Genomic DNA, 17,838 nt, shown 5'->3' with positions numbered 1-17,838 from the left:
TATTTAAAATGGCTAGGGACTGTTTCTAATGACTGCTGTTTTTCTTATGTATGGGCCATACTTTCCTTTTTCTTTATGTATCTTGTAATTGTTGAATCTGAACCTTTTAAATAGTAGAATATGGCAACTCTGGTGTTTGCTATAGTTTGCATATATATTTGTTATTTTTTCTGCAAAACATATCAGTATCTGGGCTTTTCACTAGAGTTAGCATTTCCACTGCAAGAACGTCTTGTTCACCAATTTATCCTCAGTACCACAGCTTTTAGTACACAGTATATACATTTAATCTATAGCTGGTTAAAGGGCATAAGTGAATGAACCATGAGGGCTTAGGTCATAAAAGTATTTTTTTTTTAATGTTTATTTATTTTTGAGATAGGGGGAGACAGCATGAATGGGAGAGGGTCAGAGAGAGAGGGAGACACAGAATCTGAAACAGGCTCCAGGCTCTGAGCTGTCAGCACAGAGCCTGACACGGGGCTCGAACTCACGGACTGCTAGATCATGACCTGAGCTGAAGTCAGACGCTTAACTGACTGAGCCACCCAGGCGCCCAGGTCATAAAAGTATTTTTGATTTGGGGTGCCTGGGTGACTCAGTCAGTTAAGCGTCCGACTTTGGCTCAGGTCATGATCTCACAGTCTGTGAGTTCAAGTCCTGAGTCAGGCTCTGTGCTCACAACTGGAGCCTGCTTCGGATTCTGTGTCTCCCTTTCTCTCTCTCTGCCCCTCCCCCACTCATGCTCTGTCTCTGTCTCTCAAAAATAATAAATAAACGTTAAATGTTTTTTTAAAAAAGGTATTTTTGATTTAAAAGAGGGTCACATAAGTTAGGAATCACCGAGACAGAATTTTAGAATAGGGTTAAGTTTATTTCTGTTCTTGGCATCAGTTACTACATCAGAGAGTAGGTAGGCTTAGAACTTGGTATTGAGTGCTGAATAAAATTTCCTTAAAGTCTAGGTGAGAAAGGAGTCAGTGATGGTTTATTTTTGTTGAATGAATATCTAGGTCTCTTTTCTCACTTGTAAAATGAGATTCTTAGATGAGTGGGTGAACAGTAAAAGCAGTAAAAATTTAAGTTTCCTCCTTGACTCTTTCTAGTACCTATAAGCTGAGGGAAGCTTGGAAAAGCCGTTCACCTCATACCCAAATTCCAGGGATGGAAGGATGAAACAGGGATGTCTTAGAAAGTGTTTTATAAGCTTCAAAGGTGTTAATAACAACAAGACTGTTATATTTCTTCAAGTTGTTATTCCTTTTCTAGCATCAAGATTTGATGGTTTTTTTAACCTTTTTTTTTTTTTTAATTAATCTCTAGGTCCAACATGGGGCTCAAAGTTATGACCCCAAGATCAAGAGTCATGTGCTCTACCAACTGAGCCAGGCACCCCAGTGACTTTTCTTTTTGGAAAAATTGAACCCTTTTGACTAACATTTTAATAAGATCTTTTATTTAAAAGAGATGTAAGAATTTGAGGGATGATACCTTATTTGGTGCTTTTGTCTTACAAATGATTTGTATGTAGTGTATGTATGACTCTGTGTGAAAGAAAGTACCTCTTGATATATTTATATTTAGAAAAATGCCTTGTGATAAATAGCATATGTGTTATATAGCCATTGTGATTCATAATCAGAGTGAAAATTTTACAGGTTTGGGGGCACCTGGCTGGCTCAGTCAGTAGAGCATGTGACTCTTGATCTTGGGGTTGGTTGTAAGTTCAAGCCCCACCTTGGGTGTAGAGCTTACTTAAAAAAAAAATGAATAAAATAAAATCCACATACTTTAAAAATTTTTTTAAAGGTTTGAATAATTTTTACTAGTTTTTTTAGTGATATTTTTATGTGAGTTTTCCATCATATGTTACTAATACTAATGGGTTAATAGAGTACAGTGGGAGGGAAAAAAGACCTTAATCTAATCGATTTTTACTTTTGTTTTAGCCAGAAAGTGAAATTTCAACTACAGCAGATGATTATAGTTCAGAGGTAAGAAAAATTAATACTATGTATGATTGACTTTTTATATTGATTTTGAAACTTCTTGATTATTAATACTTTATTTCTTGCAACTCACATGCTTATGTATTTTTATAAATATAATGAAATATAGCATAACAAAATATAATGTAAATGACCTAGAAAACCTGAAGGTTTATGTTTTTCTCTATATATTTTTGCAGATTGTTAACTAAGGTCTTAAATCTGTTTGCATAGCTTTGACCTTAATTAAATAGAGGCCTTGAGTTTCTAGGAAAGTGATATTGAGATTCTAGGATACATGATTGTCATAAGGTATCCATATTCAACACCGTAAAATATTTCATTATACAGACTATTTGACATTTTAAATAATGCTTTTTACAAATGCTTGAATTCTATAGAATTATATGAATTCATTTATTGAAATTAATGTTGCAGCAGTGATTTTTAAAATAGGTGATAACATGTAATGTAGGCATTTGTCACATTAGGAAATATCTTCTTTATGTGTTGTTAATATATGTCATATGTTATCGTTTTATTATTCTTTTAGGTATCATTGTCATTTCTTTGGTCCAGAATTTGAGAATATGGAAAATTATTCTTTACTTTAAATAGTTCGGCAACTCAGTGTATTCCATAAGTTTTGATATATTGTAGGTTTCTAATACAAGGGGGAAAAAAGACAACTTAATATTCTTAAGTGAACAAATTACTGTTTTGAAGTGCTAATAGGAGTGAAAACTTTGATACTCCAAAAGTTTAATGTGCTTAAAAGCTGGGAATATACTTATTAGTAATCTGATCAGGAAAATAACCAGGGTTAAGTAAATAAATTGGCACCTTGTTTACGCTATATAAAGTTGCCTATATGGGAAATATCTCAGTTTAAAATCACAGCTTGCAATTCAGAAAATCTAGCCTTGAGAATTTAAATTTGAAGCTTACATATGAAAACAACACTGTTTTTCCTTTTCTGTAATGCCTTATATTCTTTTTTAAAAAAATTTTTTTTCAACGTTTTTTATTTATTTTTGGGACAGAGAGAGACAGAGCATGAACAGGGGAGGGGCAGAGAGAGAGGGAGACACAGAATCGGAAACAGGCTCCAGGCTCCGAGCCATCAGCCCAGAGCCTGACGCGGGGCTCGAACTCCCGGACCGCGAGATCGTGACCTGGCTGAAGTCGGACGCTTAACTGACTGCGCCATCCAGGCGCCCCACCTTATATTCTTTTAAAAAATTTTATTAAAAAAATTTTTAAGGCTTATTTTTGAGAGAGAGAGAGAGAGAGAGAGAGAGAACACAAGCAGGAGAGAGGCAGAGAGAGAGGGAGACAGAATCTGAAGCAGGCTTTAGTCTCTGCTGTCAGTGCAGAGCCCGACATGGGGCTCAAAATCATGAACTGCAAGATCATGACCTGAGTCGAAGTCAGACACTTAACCAACTGAGCTACCCAGGCCCCCCTAAAAAAATTTATTTTTTTTCATTATTTTAAAATTGAAGTATAGTTGATACAAAATATTATAATAGTCTCAAGTGTACAACATAGTAATTTGACATTTATATACCTTACAAAATACTCCCACAATAAGTGTAGTTACCACCTGTTATACAAAATTATTATTTTTTAAAGTTTATTTTGAGAGAGAGTGTGTACAAGAGCAGGGGAGGGGCAGAGAGAAAAGGAGAGAGAGAGGATCGAGCTCCAACTCAGGGCTTAAATTCACAAACTGTGAGATCATGACCTGAGCTGAAATCAAGAGTCAAACACTTAACTGACAGCCACCCAGGCGCCTTACCATACAAAATTATTACAGTATTATTAACTATACTCTTTATGCTGTACTTTACATCCTTGCAGCTTATTTATTTTATAATTTGAAGTTTCTATCTCTTATTCCCCTTTACTTGTTTAGCCCATTGCCCTACTTTTCCTCCCCTCTGGTAACCACCAGTTTGTTTTTTCTCTGTATGTATGAGTCTGTTTCTGTTTTATATGTTCATTTGTTTTTTAAATTCTACATATAGATGAAATTATATAGTATTTGTCTTTAACTTATTTCATTTATCCGTGTTGTCACATATTTCATTCCTTTTTATGGCTGAGTAATCTTCCATTATACACAGACGTGCACACACACACACACACACACACACACCCCACATCTTCTTTATTCATTCGTTTGTCGATGGACACTTAGGTTGCTTCCATGTCTTGGCTATTATAGATAACGCTACAATAAACATAGGGGTGCAATATATATTTTTGAATTGGTGTTTTCCTTTTCTTTAGGTAAATACCTGGAAATGGAATTAATGCATCCCATGGTATTTCCATTTTTAATTTTTTTTTTAATTTTTTTTTTTTAACGTTTATTTATTTTTGGGACAGAGAGAGACAGAGCATGAACGGGGGAGGGGCAGAGAGAGAGGGAGACACAGAATCGGAAACAGGCTCCAGGCTCTGAGCCGTCAGCCCAGAGCCCGACGCGGGGCTCGAACTCACGGACCGCGAGATCGTGACCTGGCTGAAGTCGGACGCTTAACCGACTGCACCACCCAGGCGCCCCCATTTTTAATTTTTTGAGGGACTGCCATACTGTTTTCCATAATGGCTACACAAATTTACATTCCCACTGACAATGCACAAAAATTCCCTTTGTCCCATGTTTTCAGAAACACTTGTTATTTCATGTTTTTTGAAAATAGACTTTCTGACGAGTGTGGGGTGATAGCTCATTGTGGTTTTAGTTTGCATTTTCCTGATGATTGGTGATATTGAGCATCTTTTCCTGTTTGTTGGTCATCTATATGTATGTCTTCTTTGGAAGAATGTCTATTCAGGCCCTCTTGCTCATTTTTTAATTGGATTAGTGTGTGTGTGTGTGTGTGTGTGTGTGTGTGTGTGTGTGTTGAGTGTAATGAGTTCTTTTTATTAATTCCAGTATAATGAACATACAGTGTTATATTAGGTTCAGACATATAGTGATTCATCAATTTTCTGCAACACTCAGTGCTCATAATGATAAGTGTACCCTTTAATCCCCATCACCTATTTCACCCATCTCCCTTCCATCTCTCCTCTAGTCTCCATCAGTTTGTTCTTTATAGTTGAGCCTGTTTCTTGTTTCTTTTTTTTTTTTCCTTTGCTCATTTCTTTTGCTTCTTAAATTCCACATATGAGTGAAATCATATGGTATTGTTTTTCTCTGACTTATTTCACTTGGCATTATACTCTCTGCTATGAGTTTTTTTAATATATTTTGGAAATTAACCTTTCAATAGATATATCATTTACAAATATCTTCTCTCATTTAGTACATTTAGTAGGTTGCCTTTTAATTTTGTTGGTGGTTCCCTTCATTGTGCAAAAAGTTTTTAGTTTGATGTAGTTTCAGTTGTTTATTTTTACTTTTGTTGCCCTTGCCTGACAAGACAGATAGAAAATATATTCTAAGATTGATGTATAAGAGTTTACTCCCCATGTTTTCTTTTAGGACTTTTATGGTTTCAGGTCTTGAATCCATTTTGAGCTTATTTTTGTGTATGGTGTCAGAGAGTGGTTTCATTCTTTTGCATGCAGCTGTCCTGTGTTTTCAACACCATTTATTGAAGAGAATATCTTTTCCCCATTGTGTATTTTTGCCTCCTTTGTCATAGATTAATTGACCATATAAACATGGGTTTATTTCTGGGCTCTCAGTTCTGTTCCATTGATCTATATATCCATTTTTGTGCCAGTATCATACTGTTTTGATTACTGTAGCTTTGTACTATGGTTTGAAATCAGGGACTATGTGTCCTCCAGCTTTGTTCTTCTTCTCAAGATTACGTTCAGTTTTTTGGGGTCTTTTATGATTCCATACAAATTTTAGGATTATTCTGTGAAAATGCTATTATAGTTCAGATTGCTTTGGGTAGAATGGACATTTTTAACAGTATTAATTCTTTTGACCCATGAGCATGGTCTATCTTTCCCTTTATTTGTGTCCTCTTCAGTTTCTTTCATCAGTGCCCTAGGTATCAGTACAGGTCTTTCACCTCCTTGGTTAAATTTATTCCTAGATACTTTATTCTTTTTAATGCAGTTATAAATGGTATTTTTCTTAATTTCTCTGCTAGTTTGTTGATAGAGTAGAGAAATTGATAGATTTCTGTATATTAATTTTGTCTCCTGCAACTTTACTGAGTTCATTTATTAGTTCTGATAGTTTTTTAGTGGAATCTTTAGAGTTTTTTATATATAGTATCCTATCATCTGCAAATGGTGACTGGGCTGCAGCTGCTGTAGCTGTACTGGTGGACGGGGATGGCCCCCGGCAAGGCTGGCCAAGAGGCCAGGCTGCAGCTGCTGCAGGTATGCTGGCGGGTGGGGTAGTACGCAGTGTGACTGACTGGGAGGCTTGGTGGCCACTGTCTTGAGCCTGCAGGTGGGTGGGACTCCCTAGAGCAGGAGTCACTTTGGAAGGGCCCCTGCCAGGGCAGTTGGGTTGGTTGGGGTGGGTTCACAGGGGAACGCCAGGGCAGGGAGAGTGGTGCTAGGAAGAGAGAGTGTCAGAACCAGGGCCCAGCTGTGCTGAAGGAAGGCAAGAAAAATAGTGCGTGCCAGCACTTCCATTCCTGGAAAAACTTCCTGCAGAGTCTTGCCCCTGGGGCACACACCCTAAAATTAATAATTTTTTTTCACATATAATCCAGCTGCTTTTCAAACTGCTGTCTTGTCCTGGGTCTCCGAGCAAGTGATGCTGTACACTGGCCTTTTAAGAGCAGAGTCTTGGTTTCTTATAGCCTTCTGGCTCCCCCAGTTAAGCCAATTTAAAACCAGATGTTTATGGGGGCTCATATTTCCAGTGCATATACACAGTATGAGGGCTTCCCACTGTGGGGCTTGAACCCCTCACTCCTTGAGGAGGGCCTTCACACCTTTGAGATCTCTCTTGCTTGTGGGTCGCTGCACAGGAGGCTTAGTTTCTGATCGTGTCTCTGCTCCTCCTACCCTTTTCCATGTGGTTTTTTCTTTGTATCTTTAGCTGTGGAAAACCTGTTCTGCTAGTCTTCAGGTTGTTCTCTGACAATGAGTTGGGGTATATGTAGTTGCAGCCTTGGTGTGTTTGTGGGGAGAGGTGAGCTGAGGAACTTTCTACTTGGCTCTCTCTCTCTTTATAATGCCTTAATTCTTCTTATTCTTCTTCTTCTTTTTTTTTAAGTTTATTCAGAGAGTGTGAGCAAATGAAAGGAGCACAAGCAGAGGCGGGGCATAGGGAAAAGGAGAGAAACTATCCCAGCCAGGCTCGACACTGTCAGCCCTGGCTTGATCCCACAGACTATGAGATCAGGAAGTCTAGAGTCGATTGCTTAGCTGACTGAACCACTCAGGCACCCCTTTTATAATGCCTTAATTCTTATAGTGTCTTTCTTGATTAAAAGTTTCAGGTATTATTTGTTCTTGAACTGCCTTTGTCTTTGGGACACCCAAAGACTGCACAAAATGCATTTTTTTCTTTACACTAAGTTGAATTTTTTTTTTTTTAATAAGCCAAATGGCTACAGGTCAGACTATCTCTTATATCCCTGTGAAATTTGGTTAAATTCATATAGCCTTTTTCTCACTTTTGGGATAAGAGAGTAAACTTTAGTTTTTATTAATATAGATTTGAAAGGTAAAAACATTAAGATTGTGGTTTTCAAGTTCTCTTTTTAAAAAACGTAATATTGGAAAGTCTTGCTACAATAAGATATTTTTTGCCTAGATTCTTCAAATTATAAAACTGGTGGGTATTGTGAGGTCCAGAAAAATGTGTTCAAACTATTTATCTGTGATACCTAATAAATATGTGTTTTGAATTAAGGTACAAGTAATATTTAAATGTAAATCCTGCAAATAAAAGTTAGAATATGTTCACAATGATTCAACAAGAAATATATTCTATGTGTATAATTTCTATATATTTGCATGTATAATTATATATATGTTTTATCATTGTATACATGAATGATTGTGTACATGAATAAATATATACCTATACATACATGTGAAATTTTTTTCCAAACAAAAATTTCAGGAAAGATACTTCTCTTTGCTATGTGACATATCCTTTGATACTTTCTCTTTTTAATGCTGGTCACAAAAACCAAATTGAATAATGACCTATAATTTGAAAAAATAGTTTCTTAGAAGATTACATTGAAAACAGGTATTTATGAAACAATTTTTGACAGATTGGCCTGATTTCAATCATAACCCTTGTGATACTATATATTTTGGGCCTGGATTCAGAATGGTTATGCTATGACAAAGTTACATAGTCACTTTGTAGAAAACAGCAGAAAAATTGATTGTGAAGTATTTGGTAGTGTCCCATTAAGATTGCTAACACGGAGGCTGGTTGAATCCATGACACTGGGCTAGTTGTGGGGGCTTTAGCCATTACTTTTGGTGATGTTAAAACTGGTGTGACTGGAGCTAGAATTGCAGGGAACTTGTAAGCCATAGTCACACTTTCAGGAGGCAGAAGAATCATCAGTAAATGAAATTTGTAAATTAAGACGTAAATTGACCCTGTAATTCTTTTCATATTGGAAATTTTAAGGAATTATCTCTTAGTATCACACCCTCCCCACCAAAGGAAATTCCTTTCTAGGAAACACATAGATTACAACTTCATTACAAATGCCAGGTTTGCAGTGTTTAATAATCTTGACTACTCTTGTTTGCCCTTGAGTATTTTTAAAATTTCAAAATTACGGTTTTTAATTGTGGGCTACGTAATTATCTTGTGTGTTATTTAAATATCACTGTCATTTTTCTGGGTTGTAAGGAAGTAAGGTAACAGAAAACAACAGGGGCTTTGGAAACTTGTGTTCAAATTTCACCTTCATCACCTCCGTGGTGTATCAACTGGGGCCCATCAGTGAAACTCTGAAGTGTAGTTTTTTTCATCTGTAAACAAGGATACCTACTTAACAGTGTAGTTGTGAGGGTTATCTGATAATATTTAGTATGGTGTTTAGTATATAAAAGACAATCAACAAAGGTTTTGGCTTTTTTTTACTGTTCTTCAGTAGAAATGTGCTCTTCCCACTAAGCATATGAAATGATTAATGAGAATTCTTTTAACAAATTATTCTCAAAAGGAGTTCAGAGTATGATTACTAGTTTAGAAATTTTCTGTATATAAATATGGTGTGCATTTAATTTTCTTAACTTCTTTGGCAGGTATTCTCGTTGGGTTGACTGATGGATTCAGGCTTAGAAATAATTAGATAATATTTTCCTATGACCTACCTATTAAGATCGGTTTTGAGTAAATATATACGCAATTACATATACTAGAGAAATCAGACTGGATAAAAAAGTAGCCTCCTTACAAATTAATTTAATTTATATGTAATCTGTTAAGTCCTTCATGAAGGGACATTTCATATCCAAAACACCATATTAACATGAAATATTTTTATTGATACCCTTTGAGCAGGGTTATCTGGAGGAAGCTGTGAATATTGTAGGCAACCTAGACACAAGATAGGTAAATAAATGTGCTATGCTAAGTATGGAAAGATGAAATGATAGTAGAGCATACACTCTCATGGATTTCATGTGATTATTCAGTGCTTCTTAACCAAGTCGCTTATACAGTTCATGATATTTCTGAAATGGCAGGCTGGAGTTGGAGACATAGCCTTTAGCCATAAAGTTATATAAACTTAGTCTTCCAACTTTGACTTGGGTATGGTTTTTTGTTTTGTTTTGTTTTGTTTTAGTGTCACCTTATTTTTTTCTCTCTTTATCAGTTTTATTGAGGTATAATTGACAATTAAAAATTGTATATATATTAGCTTGTGCAATGTGTTTGATATTCAACTTGACTTTCAATAAATGATTTTAGCCTTGTTAGTTACTTAGCTCCAATTTCCCCTAGGCACATTGAACTCCTGTAATTCTCATACACTTTTAGGAACCATCAGATTCTTACTTTATTAAAACATTATTAATATTTTTGAATATGTGTAAGTATAAATTAAGTATTATAAGGATATTAATAGTCTGTCTTTAAATTAATGTCCAGTGAAAGGAAAAAGTTTTGGTGTGAAGGCCATTGTATGGTTATAAAAAAGATCGTCCTCTGAATCTTTCTGAATAGCAGTATTTTTATGAGGTGACACTTTACCTCTACAGAACATTTTAAAATTTAAAATGTACCTGACTTGTACTTTCCCTAGTCTACATGTTATCCATGTAAATTGAGTAAATCTGTGAATTCAGAAAAAATATATTAGTACAGCCTAAAGGTTTAAGTAACTTTGACAAATGCCACAGTAAAAAAAGGAGATTAAGGGAAGTTTACGCTTTTCTTTAGCTGAAGGAGTTTGTCAATCTAATCTTCATGTTTCACGTTATTAATTTACTTCATATTACAGTTTACCAAGTATGGTGTTAGAAGACTAATGTAAGAAGGGATGAATGCTCTATCCTTTAGGTATCAATAAAATATCCACATTAAAACAATAGAATAATTTAATGTTAACTGTTAGTGATTCCAATATTCTGAGTATTTCTATTCTAACTTCAGAATATAGTTTATTTTAGTTTAGTGCTGGTGAATAATCTTTTACCTATTTACATGGTATTAAATTTTTAAAATTTATTAATACTGACTTTTATGTTTATTATAAGAACATGTAATTAAGTTTTGAAAATGGTCTTGTATTTTAAGAAGCCAATACATACGAGTTTTTCAAATGTAGTTTTGCTTAAGTTAGATAAAAATTAAGCTGAACATTGGCTGTATAATGTGTTGGATACAATTATTATAAATCAGTAACTTACTACAGAGTTATATCATCTCCACTTAAGGAGTATCCATTGCTTACTATTATATTTGAAGCTTTTCATAAAATCCATTTCATAACACTGTTACTATAAAGCAAACATTTTAGTAGATGCTTATTAAAATGCTTTGTTCCAGCATCAAGAACAGCTAATTGAAATTTAGAAGGATTTAATTGGAAAGTTACTTCAAGTGACTTGATATTAATAATTTTAATAGATTTAGTACTCCTATCTTCTGATAGTTTTTCACATACTGCAATATTGTGTTGCCATAAAGATGAGGCTTTTTTTTTTTTTACTTTAGTTCTAAGAAAAACCAAGGAATAAAACTCTGTTAAAGAACTCCTAAATAGTATCTTCACCTTTTTTTTTTTTTTTTTTTAATTTTAAGTACGCTCCACACCTAAAGTGGGGCAGGCTTGAACTCATGACCCCTAGGTCCAGAGTCCCCTAGGTCAGGAGTCACATGCTCTACTGAGTGAGCCAGCTGGTTCTGCAGTGCTTCCACTTTTTAAAGGGATGTGGTTCATACCCTAATTCTGGGATATCCTGTCCTATATACTTCAGCAGTAAAAATTTCATTATCTTGGATTCTATTAATGTAGAATTCTATTCTATTAATTCTATTAATGTAGAATTGTGAATAATTAAGATGTAAGCAGGAATAAAGTTCTTTTGTGCACTGTTGGGGGGAAGGAGGAAATTGTTAAATAGATTAATTGACCTGAAATTAATCTCCCACCAGGTCAACCCAGGAGACATACTCTGTCATCCTTCTTCCTCCCATCCCCAAATGTTTGTGGTAGAGGCAGTAATATGTTATGGAAAATCTCTACATCAGTTAGAGTTGGCATGGCTGTCATTTCCCCAGGGAAAAGTTGGGGGAGTGTTGTTTACCGCTTCATCTCATACCCTTTGACCTGCTTACCAACCTTCAGTGAATTTGCACAAGCAAATGATTTTACTTTAAAATGAATAGAGCTTAATCAAAAAACAATTATTTAAATGATTATAAGGGAGCGTTTTGTAGAAGAGGATTTTAGTAACTTGAGGTCTATAATTCCCCTTCTGAAGACAAAATATAAACTGCACTTAGAACTTTGATTCATGTAAACAAAAATGTATAGTACAGTGTCTTCTGCATTGTAAGCCCTCAAGTGTTTTAGCAATCATTGGAATTTGAAACGATCATAATGTCTTTTATATATTTAAGTTTAATCGCTGTATCTGTTTTTGCCAATGAGGCATTTTCCCTATCCATAAAATATGCACGAATACAGTTAGCAGAATTATAATTGTTAGCTTTAAATAAAGTTCTATCTAAAATCATAATATATCAGGAAATTGTTTTTGTACAGGTAAATGGTTGCAGTTTTGTGGTGAGAACAGGAAAGCCCACAAATTTATTAAGGGTACAGTATTTAAAACTACTTATGATACTAATGTTTTACACTATCAAAAACCATCTGGCTTACTAACAAAGCTGTTTCCTGCATGCATTTCTTTCTGTGTGTGATTTCTAAATGCTTTTAATGTTTAACAAAACAAAATTAGCTGTCTTTTGTTATAAAGCTCAGTTATAACCAAATTTGTAGATATTTTGTTTTTGCTTTTAAGGTATATAGCACATTAATAACAAAGTAGGTAGTCATTCCAGTAAATTCTCAGGTGATAAGTGATATTTTAAAGTGGACTTTACTATGGAATTCAATATTTGAATCCCTCTTCCTGAGGAATGTTGTTAGTATGAATTATTAAATATCTTGGATTGATTTAGGAAGAAGAATTTGGTGCTGATGATTCTTATTCTGAACATGGAGCACAGTACAGTCAGACCCACCTAGAGATGATGGAAAATGAATTGGCTGGCAAACAACATGAGATTGAAGAGCTGAACAGAGAACTAGAAGAAATGAGAGCCACCTATGGGACTGAAGGGTTACAGCAGGTATGCCTACTTTATGTGGCTTTTGTTTTGTTACAAAAACAAAAACAGGAAATTTGAATGCTAGCATATGTAAATAGTACATAACTTAAGTCATAGTAACTTAAGTTATCTCATAATATTCTTATACATATCATAAATAACTTGCTTAACACTAAGATTCCATGAATAGGGGTAATACAATCTGGAATCTTTTGTTTAACTTCATGAGATAGCTAGGCTGAAAGCACTTCAGTAGAATAGATGTTTTTGTAATCAGCCTGAGAGAAAATATGGTGCAAACCGCATCAGAATGTTATGACTTAAACTCATTAAAAATGTCAGCCAGTCCTTGTAAAGGGACCTCTTGTGGTTGAAATGACATCTGTTGTTTGTGGCAGTCAGTTATGAAACCAAGGTGAAAAAGACCATTGATGAAGATGACAGAATACATTTTAGTTTCATCCTCTCCAGGAGCAAGTGAGAATCGAACATGTCTATGATAATGTTGCCTGGGAACAGATTGGGGCACCCCTGAATATAAAGGCACTTGTCCTTCTAGAAGCAGATAATCGATAAGTTAGACCTAGTGTATTTTGTTCATCAGGTAATTTTTTTTAAGTTGTTTTGGAAGTAAAACCAATTTCTGCAAGGTAATTTTTTCAAATATGGGTGAGATTGCTTACAATTATAATCTGCCCAGGCACCTGGTTAAGCATTTGACTTAGGCTCGGGTCATGATCTCACGGTCTGTGATTTCGACCCCTGCATTGGGCTCTGTGCTGACAGCTCAGAGCCTGGAGCCTGCTTCAGAATCTTTGTCTCCGTCTCTCTCTCTGCCCTTCCCTGCTTGTGCTCTGTCTCTGTCTCTCTAAAAAAATAAATAAACATTAAAAAAAAATTTTTTTAATTACAGTCTGGCAATGCGTTTTGTATATTTTTGAATAGTTGCCTGTACTAATAATCAGTTTTGTTCTAAAAATAAGTCTGGCAGGGGCACCTGGATGGCTCAGTTGGTTAAACATCTGACCCTTGATTTTGGCTCAGGTCATGATCTTATGGTTCATGGGATCGAGCCCCACTCAGGCTCCAAGCTGACAGCATGGAGCCTACTTGGGATTCTCTCTCTCCCTCTCTCTCTCTGCCCCTTCCCTGCTTGCACACACTCCTACACCCATCTCTCTCTCTCAAAATATATAAACTTCAAAGTCTGGCACTTACTATTTTCACTGATGTCTTTTAGTTACAAGAATTTGAAGCTGCCATTAAACAAAGAGATGGCATCATAACCCAGCTTACTGCTAATTTACAACAAGCAAGAAGAGAAAAGGATGAGACAATGAGAGAATTTTTAGAATTGACAGAACAAAGTCAGAAATTACAGATTCAGTTCCAGCATGTAAGTATTACTAATAGAACAAAATTTATTAGATTTTTGGTAGTGAAGTTTTTAAAAAATGCTCATGAGTTTTAAAACAAATTTAAACTTAAAATCACATCTGCTTATAATGTATCATGTTGGAAAAAATAACGAACACCTGTTATTATGTTAACCAAGAATTTAACTAGTTCTTTTGTGGTTTCTTTGCTGTTATTTTCTTTTTCATCCTCGTCTGTATACTGAAAGCCTACAATATCTTTTAAGTCTGATGGGTGGATTTTTGCAGAAATTAACATGTAGCCACATCCTACCTTTGCCAACCCTGGTATGATTTTATTTTATTTTCTAAAATGGTAACCAGACAGAATATATTCCATTTACCTTTAATCAGAGCCATAAGAATGTAATTGTATTAATCAAGGTTTCTGATGGCAAGTACAGAAAATAATTTGAGATAGGTTAAGCAAAAGGGAGAAATTTAAATACAGGCTTATATTACAGAATTCAAGGTGGAAATACAACCAGGCCTCTGAAAGGGATTGGAATCAGAAACTAGAAGGATATCAGGAATCCAGGAAGTACTGTCTTTCAGGCCCCTTTTCTTTCTGTAGGTCTGCCTTAGTCTTCCCTATTTTATTAGACTTTTTCTGCTTTGTCATGGGATAATCTTACTGTTCAGTTTGTATGATGTGCCCATACTCATCTGATAAGCCATGACAGCATGTTTGCTTGGGTTTCAAGCCTATGAATCTAGCAGATTTCCCAGAGAGCAATTGTGAGCTGAGTAATATCCCAAAAGATGCCTATTCCCTAGCGTAATCACTTCAGAATTTAACTTGGGGGTTTCTTTCTGTTTTTAAGTTACAGGCTAGTGAAACTCTGAGAAACAGCACTCATAGTAGCACAGCTGCAGATTTGTTACAAGCCAAACAACAGATCCTCACTCATCAGCAACAGCTGGAAGAACAAGACCATTTATTAGAAGATTATCAAAAAAAGAAAGAAGACTTCAAGATGCAAATTAGTTTCTTACAAGAGAAAATTAGAACATATGAAATGGTATGTTTATTTTAAGGAAGTTAGCCAATGTACAGCAGCTTTATAATTGAAGTTTTTTATGCAAGTGTTTATATTTTTTGTTATGTACGTGAATTACAAAATTTCATAATTAAGAAATGTTCTTTATATAAAACAACTTATTTCAAAAGCAATTGGGAGTCTTACAATAATAGTTTTTAAGATAATACTAATTACTGAGTTCCTTGGAAGTGATCAGCCTATGTTAAAGTGAGTTCTCAGGAGAATCTAAATTTATAAACATAATTAACATTCTTTTTTTCTTTTCATCTATAAGTATTTCTACTTATTTTACCAGTGGTTATGAAATTCTGAAAATATTTCCAAGAAAAAATGAAATTTTATGGATTTTAATTAGGAAAAAAATAGTGGATTCTCCTTTCATGATAGTTATGTTTTATAAAGTTGCATGGAATACTTATTTAGCAAATAAGTGGTAATAGAGGAAAAGGGGGAAATATATATAATTTACATATTTATATTTGTTTTTATGTATGAACACACATATGTATTATATATTATGTATAAATATGTAAATATGTGTGTATATGTGTTTATACACACACATATGTATTCTAGAGAATATATTTATATATACATAGATACACAACATATCTCATAAGATTATAATCTTAAATCCTAAAAGTCACTCATCCCTGTAGGTTATATTTTATTTGTTTTTCAAAAGAGAAAATGGGGTTCACCTATGTTAAATGACTTGACTGAGGGTACCCTACTGACACTTGTCAGACTTGTGATTCAAACCCATACAGCTGGCCCAGAGCCATATTTCTTGTGCTTTACTGCACTGCCCCCTCTTGCCTCCATCCTCTTCACCATCCATGTTTTCCTAATAAGGTCTGCCTTCATAAAGGAAGTGACTCAGGGTAGGCTTTAGGAGGAGAGGATATTTGAGGCAGGTCTGGAATAATCTCTCTCTAATTATATTTCATTTTCTCAGCAATAGTTCTGTGTGGCACATAGTAGCTACTCAGTATTCATTTGGTAAATAAGCAAATACATTATGAATCTGAACTGATAGAGATAGGAAGGACATTTTAGAGGGGGAGTGTACATAAAGACCCAGGACAAAAGATGTTAAAAATAGATAGGTAGCAAAAAATAGTTTAACCAGAAATAGTCTTTGAAAGTCAGCCTTTGTAGGGGCACCTGGGTGGTTCAGTTGATTAAGTGTTCAACTATAGCTCAGGTCATGATCTCACAGCTTGTGAGTCTGAGCCCCACGTCGGGCTTTGGGCTGACAGCTCAGAGCTTGGAACCTGTTTCGGATTCTGTGTCTCCCTCTCTCTTTCTGCTCCATGCCCCCCACACCCCCCCCCCACTTGTGCGCGCTCTCTCTCTCCCTCTCTCTCTCTCAAAGATAAAACATAAAAGAAATTTTTTTTTAAAGTGAGCCTTTATAAAGATATTTTTAACATGTATAATATGATGAAATGAAGCAATAAAAATAAACATTTCCTGGGGAGCCTGGGTGGGTCAGTCAGTTGAGTGTCCAACTTTGGCTCCGGTCATGATCTTATGGTTTGTGGGTTCCAGCCCCATGTCGGGCTCTGTGCTGACAACTCAGAGCCTGGAGCCTGCTTTGGATTCTGTGTCTCCCTTTCTCTCTGCCCCCTCCCCTGCTCACACTCTATCTTCTGTGTCTCTAAGAAATAATAAATAAATGTTAAAGAAATTAAAAAGAAAACAAAAGTGAGCCTTTTCAGGAGGGAATAGTGGAGAGATACTCTAGGTCTCGTTATAAGAGCCTGGAAATTGGATTTTGTTGTATTTATTATATTCAGCAGGCAGTATTATTTGAAAGTATTTAAAACTCAAATAATTCATTATTTTATTTTTTTAATATTTATTTGAGAGAGAGAGAAAGAGAGTACACAAGCAGGGGAGTGGCAGAGAGAGGGAGAGAGAAAATCCCAAGCAGGCTCTGCATTGATTCCACACCTGAGCAGAAATCAAGAGTCAGATGCTTAACTGACTGAGCCACTTAGGTGCCCCAAATAATTCATTTTCATAGGGGGGAAAACCTTTGTTTATTTGAATGCTAGCAGAATTTTTTTTTTTTTTTAAGTTCATTGATTTTGTGAGAGAGAGAGCGCGTGCGCAAGTGGTGGAAGGGCAGAGAGAGGGAGGGAGAGAGGATCCTAACCAGGCACCTCGCTGTCAGTGCAGAGCCCAATGCAGGAGCTTGATCACACAAACCATGAGATCATGACCTGAGCTGAAATCAAGAGTAAGATACTTAACCGAATGAGCCACCTAGGCGCCTCTGTTAGCAGAATGCTTTTATTATCAGTCTCTTCTTCTTCTTTTATGTTAAATTTGTTTTCATTTTTTTTGAGAGAGAGAGACAGAGCATGGGCAGGGGAGGGGCAGAGAGAGAGAGGGGGGAGACACAGAATCTGAGGCAAGATCCAGATTCTGAGCTGTCAGCACAAAGCCTGACCTGAGGCTGGAACTCACAAGCCATGAGATCATGACCTGAGCCGAAGTCAGATGCTTAACCAGTTGAGCCACCCAGGCACCCCAATTATTAGTATCTTCTTTATTATGTATATATTTTTAAAATTTTCTCTCTCTCTCTCTCTCTCTCTCTCTCTCTCTCTCTCTCTCTCTCT

At 35.6% G+C, this 17,838-nt stretch overlaps 1 protein-coding gene across 6 annotated transcripts in view; it reads left to right on the top strand.

The window, feature by feature from the left end:
• Positions 1–17,838, top strand: part of AKAP9 (A-kinase anchoring protein 9) — a 155,006-nt gene that overhangs the window by 25,237 nt on the left and 111,931 nt on the right. For 5 of the 6 annotated variants that reach the window (XM_040472714.1, XM_040472709.1, XM_040472713.1 and 2 more), the window contains exons 3-7: positions 1,950–1,994; positions 12,179–12,232; positions 12,598–12,768; positions 13,988–14,143; positions 14,987–15,184. In XM_040472714.1, coding sequence (XP_040328648.1) covers positions 1,950–1,994; positions 12,179–12,232; positions 12,598–12,768; positions 13,988–14,143; positions 14,987–15,184 — 624 coding nt within the window. The remainder of the gene's footprint in view (positions 1–1,949; positions 1,995–12,178; positions 12,233–12,597; positions 12,769–13,987; positions 14,144–14,986; positions 15,185–17,838) is intronic. The other variant, XM_040472711.1, reaches the window with a different exon arrangement.

Source organism: Herpailurus yagouaroundi, unplaced genomic scaffold, assembly GCF_014898765.1.
Source record: "Herpailurus yagouaroundi ecotype Mexico unplaced genomic scaffold, PumYag 100, whole genome shotgun sequence".
In the NCBI taxonomy this organism is placed as follows: domain Eukaryota; kingdom Metazoa; phylum Chordata; class Mammalia; order Carnivora; family Felidae; genus Herpailurus; species Herpailurus yagouaroundi.
This window is presented reverse-complemented; position numbering and strand designations above follow the sequence as displayed.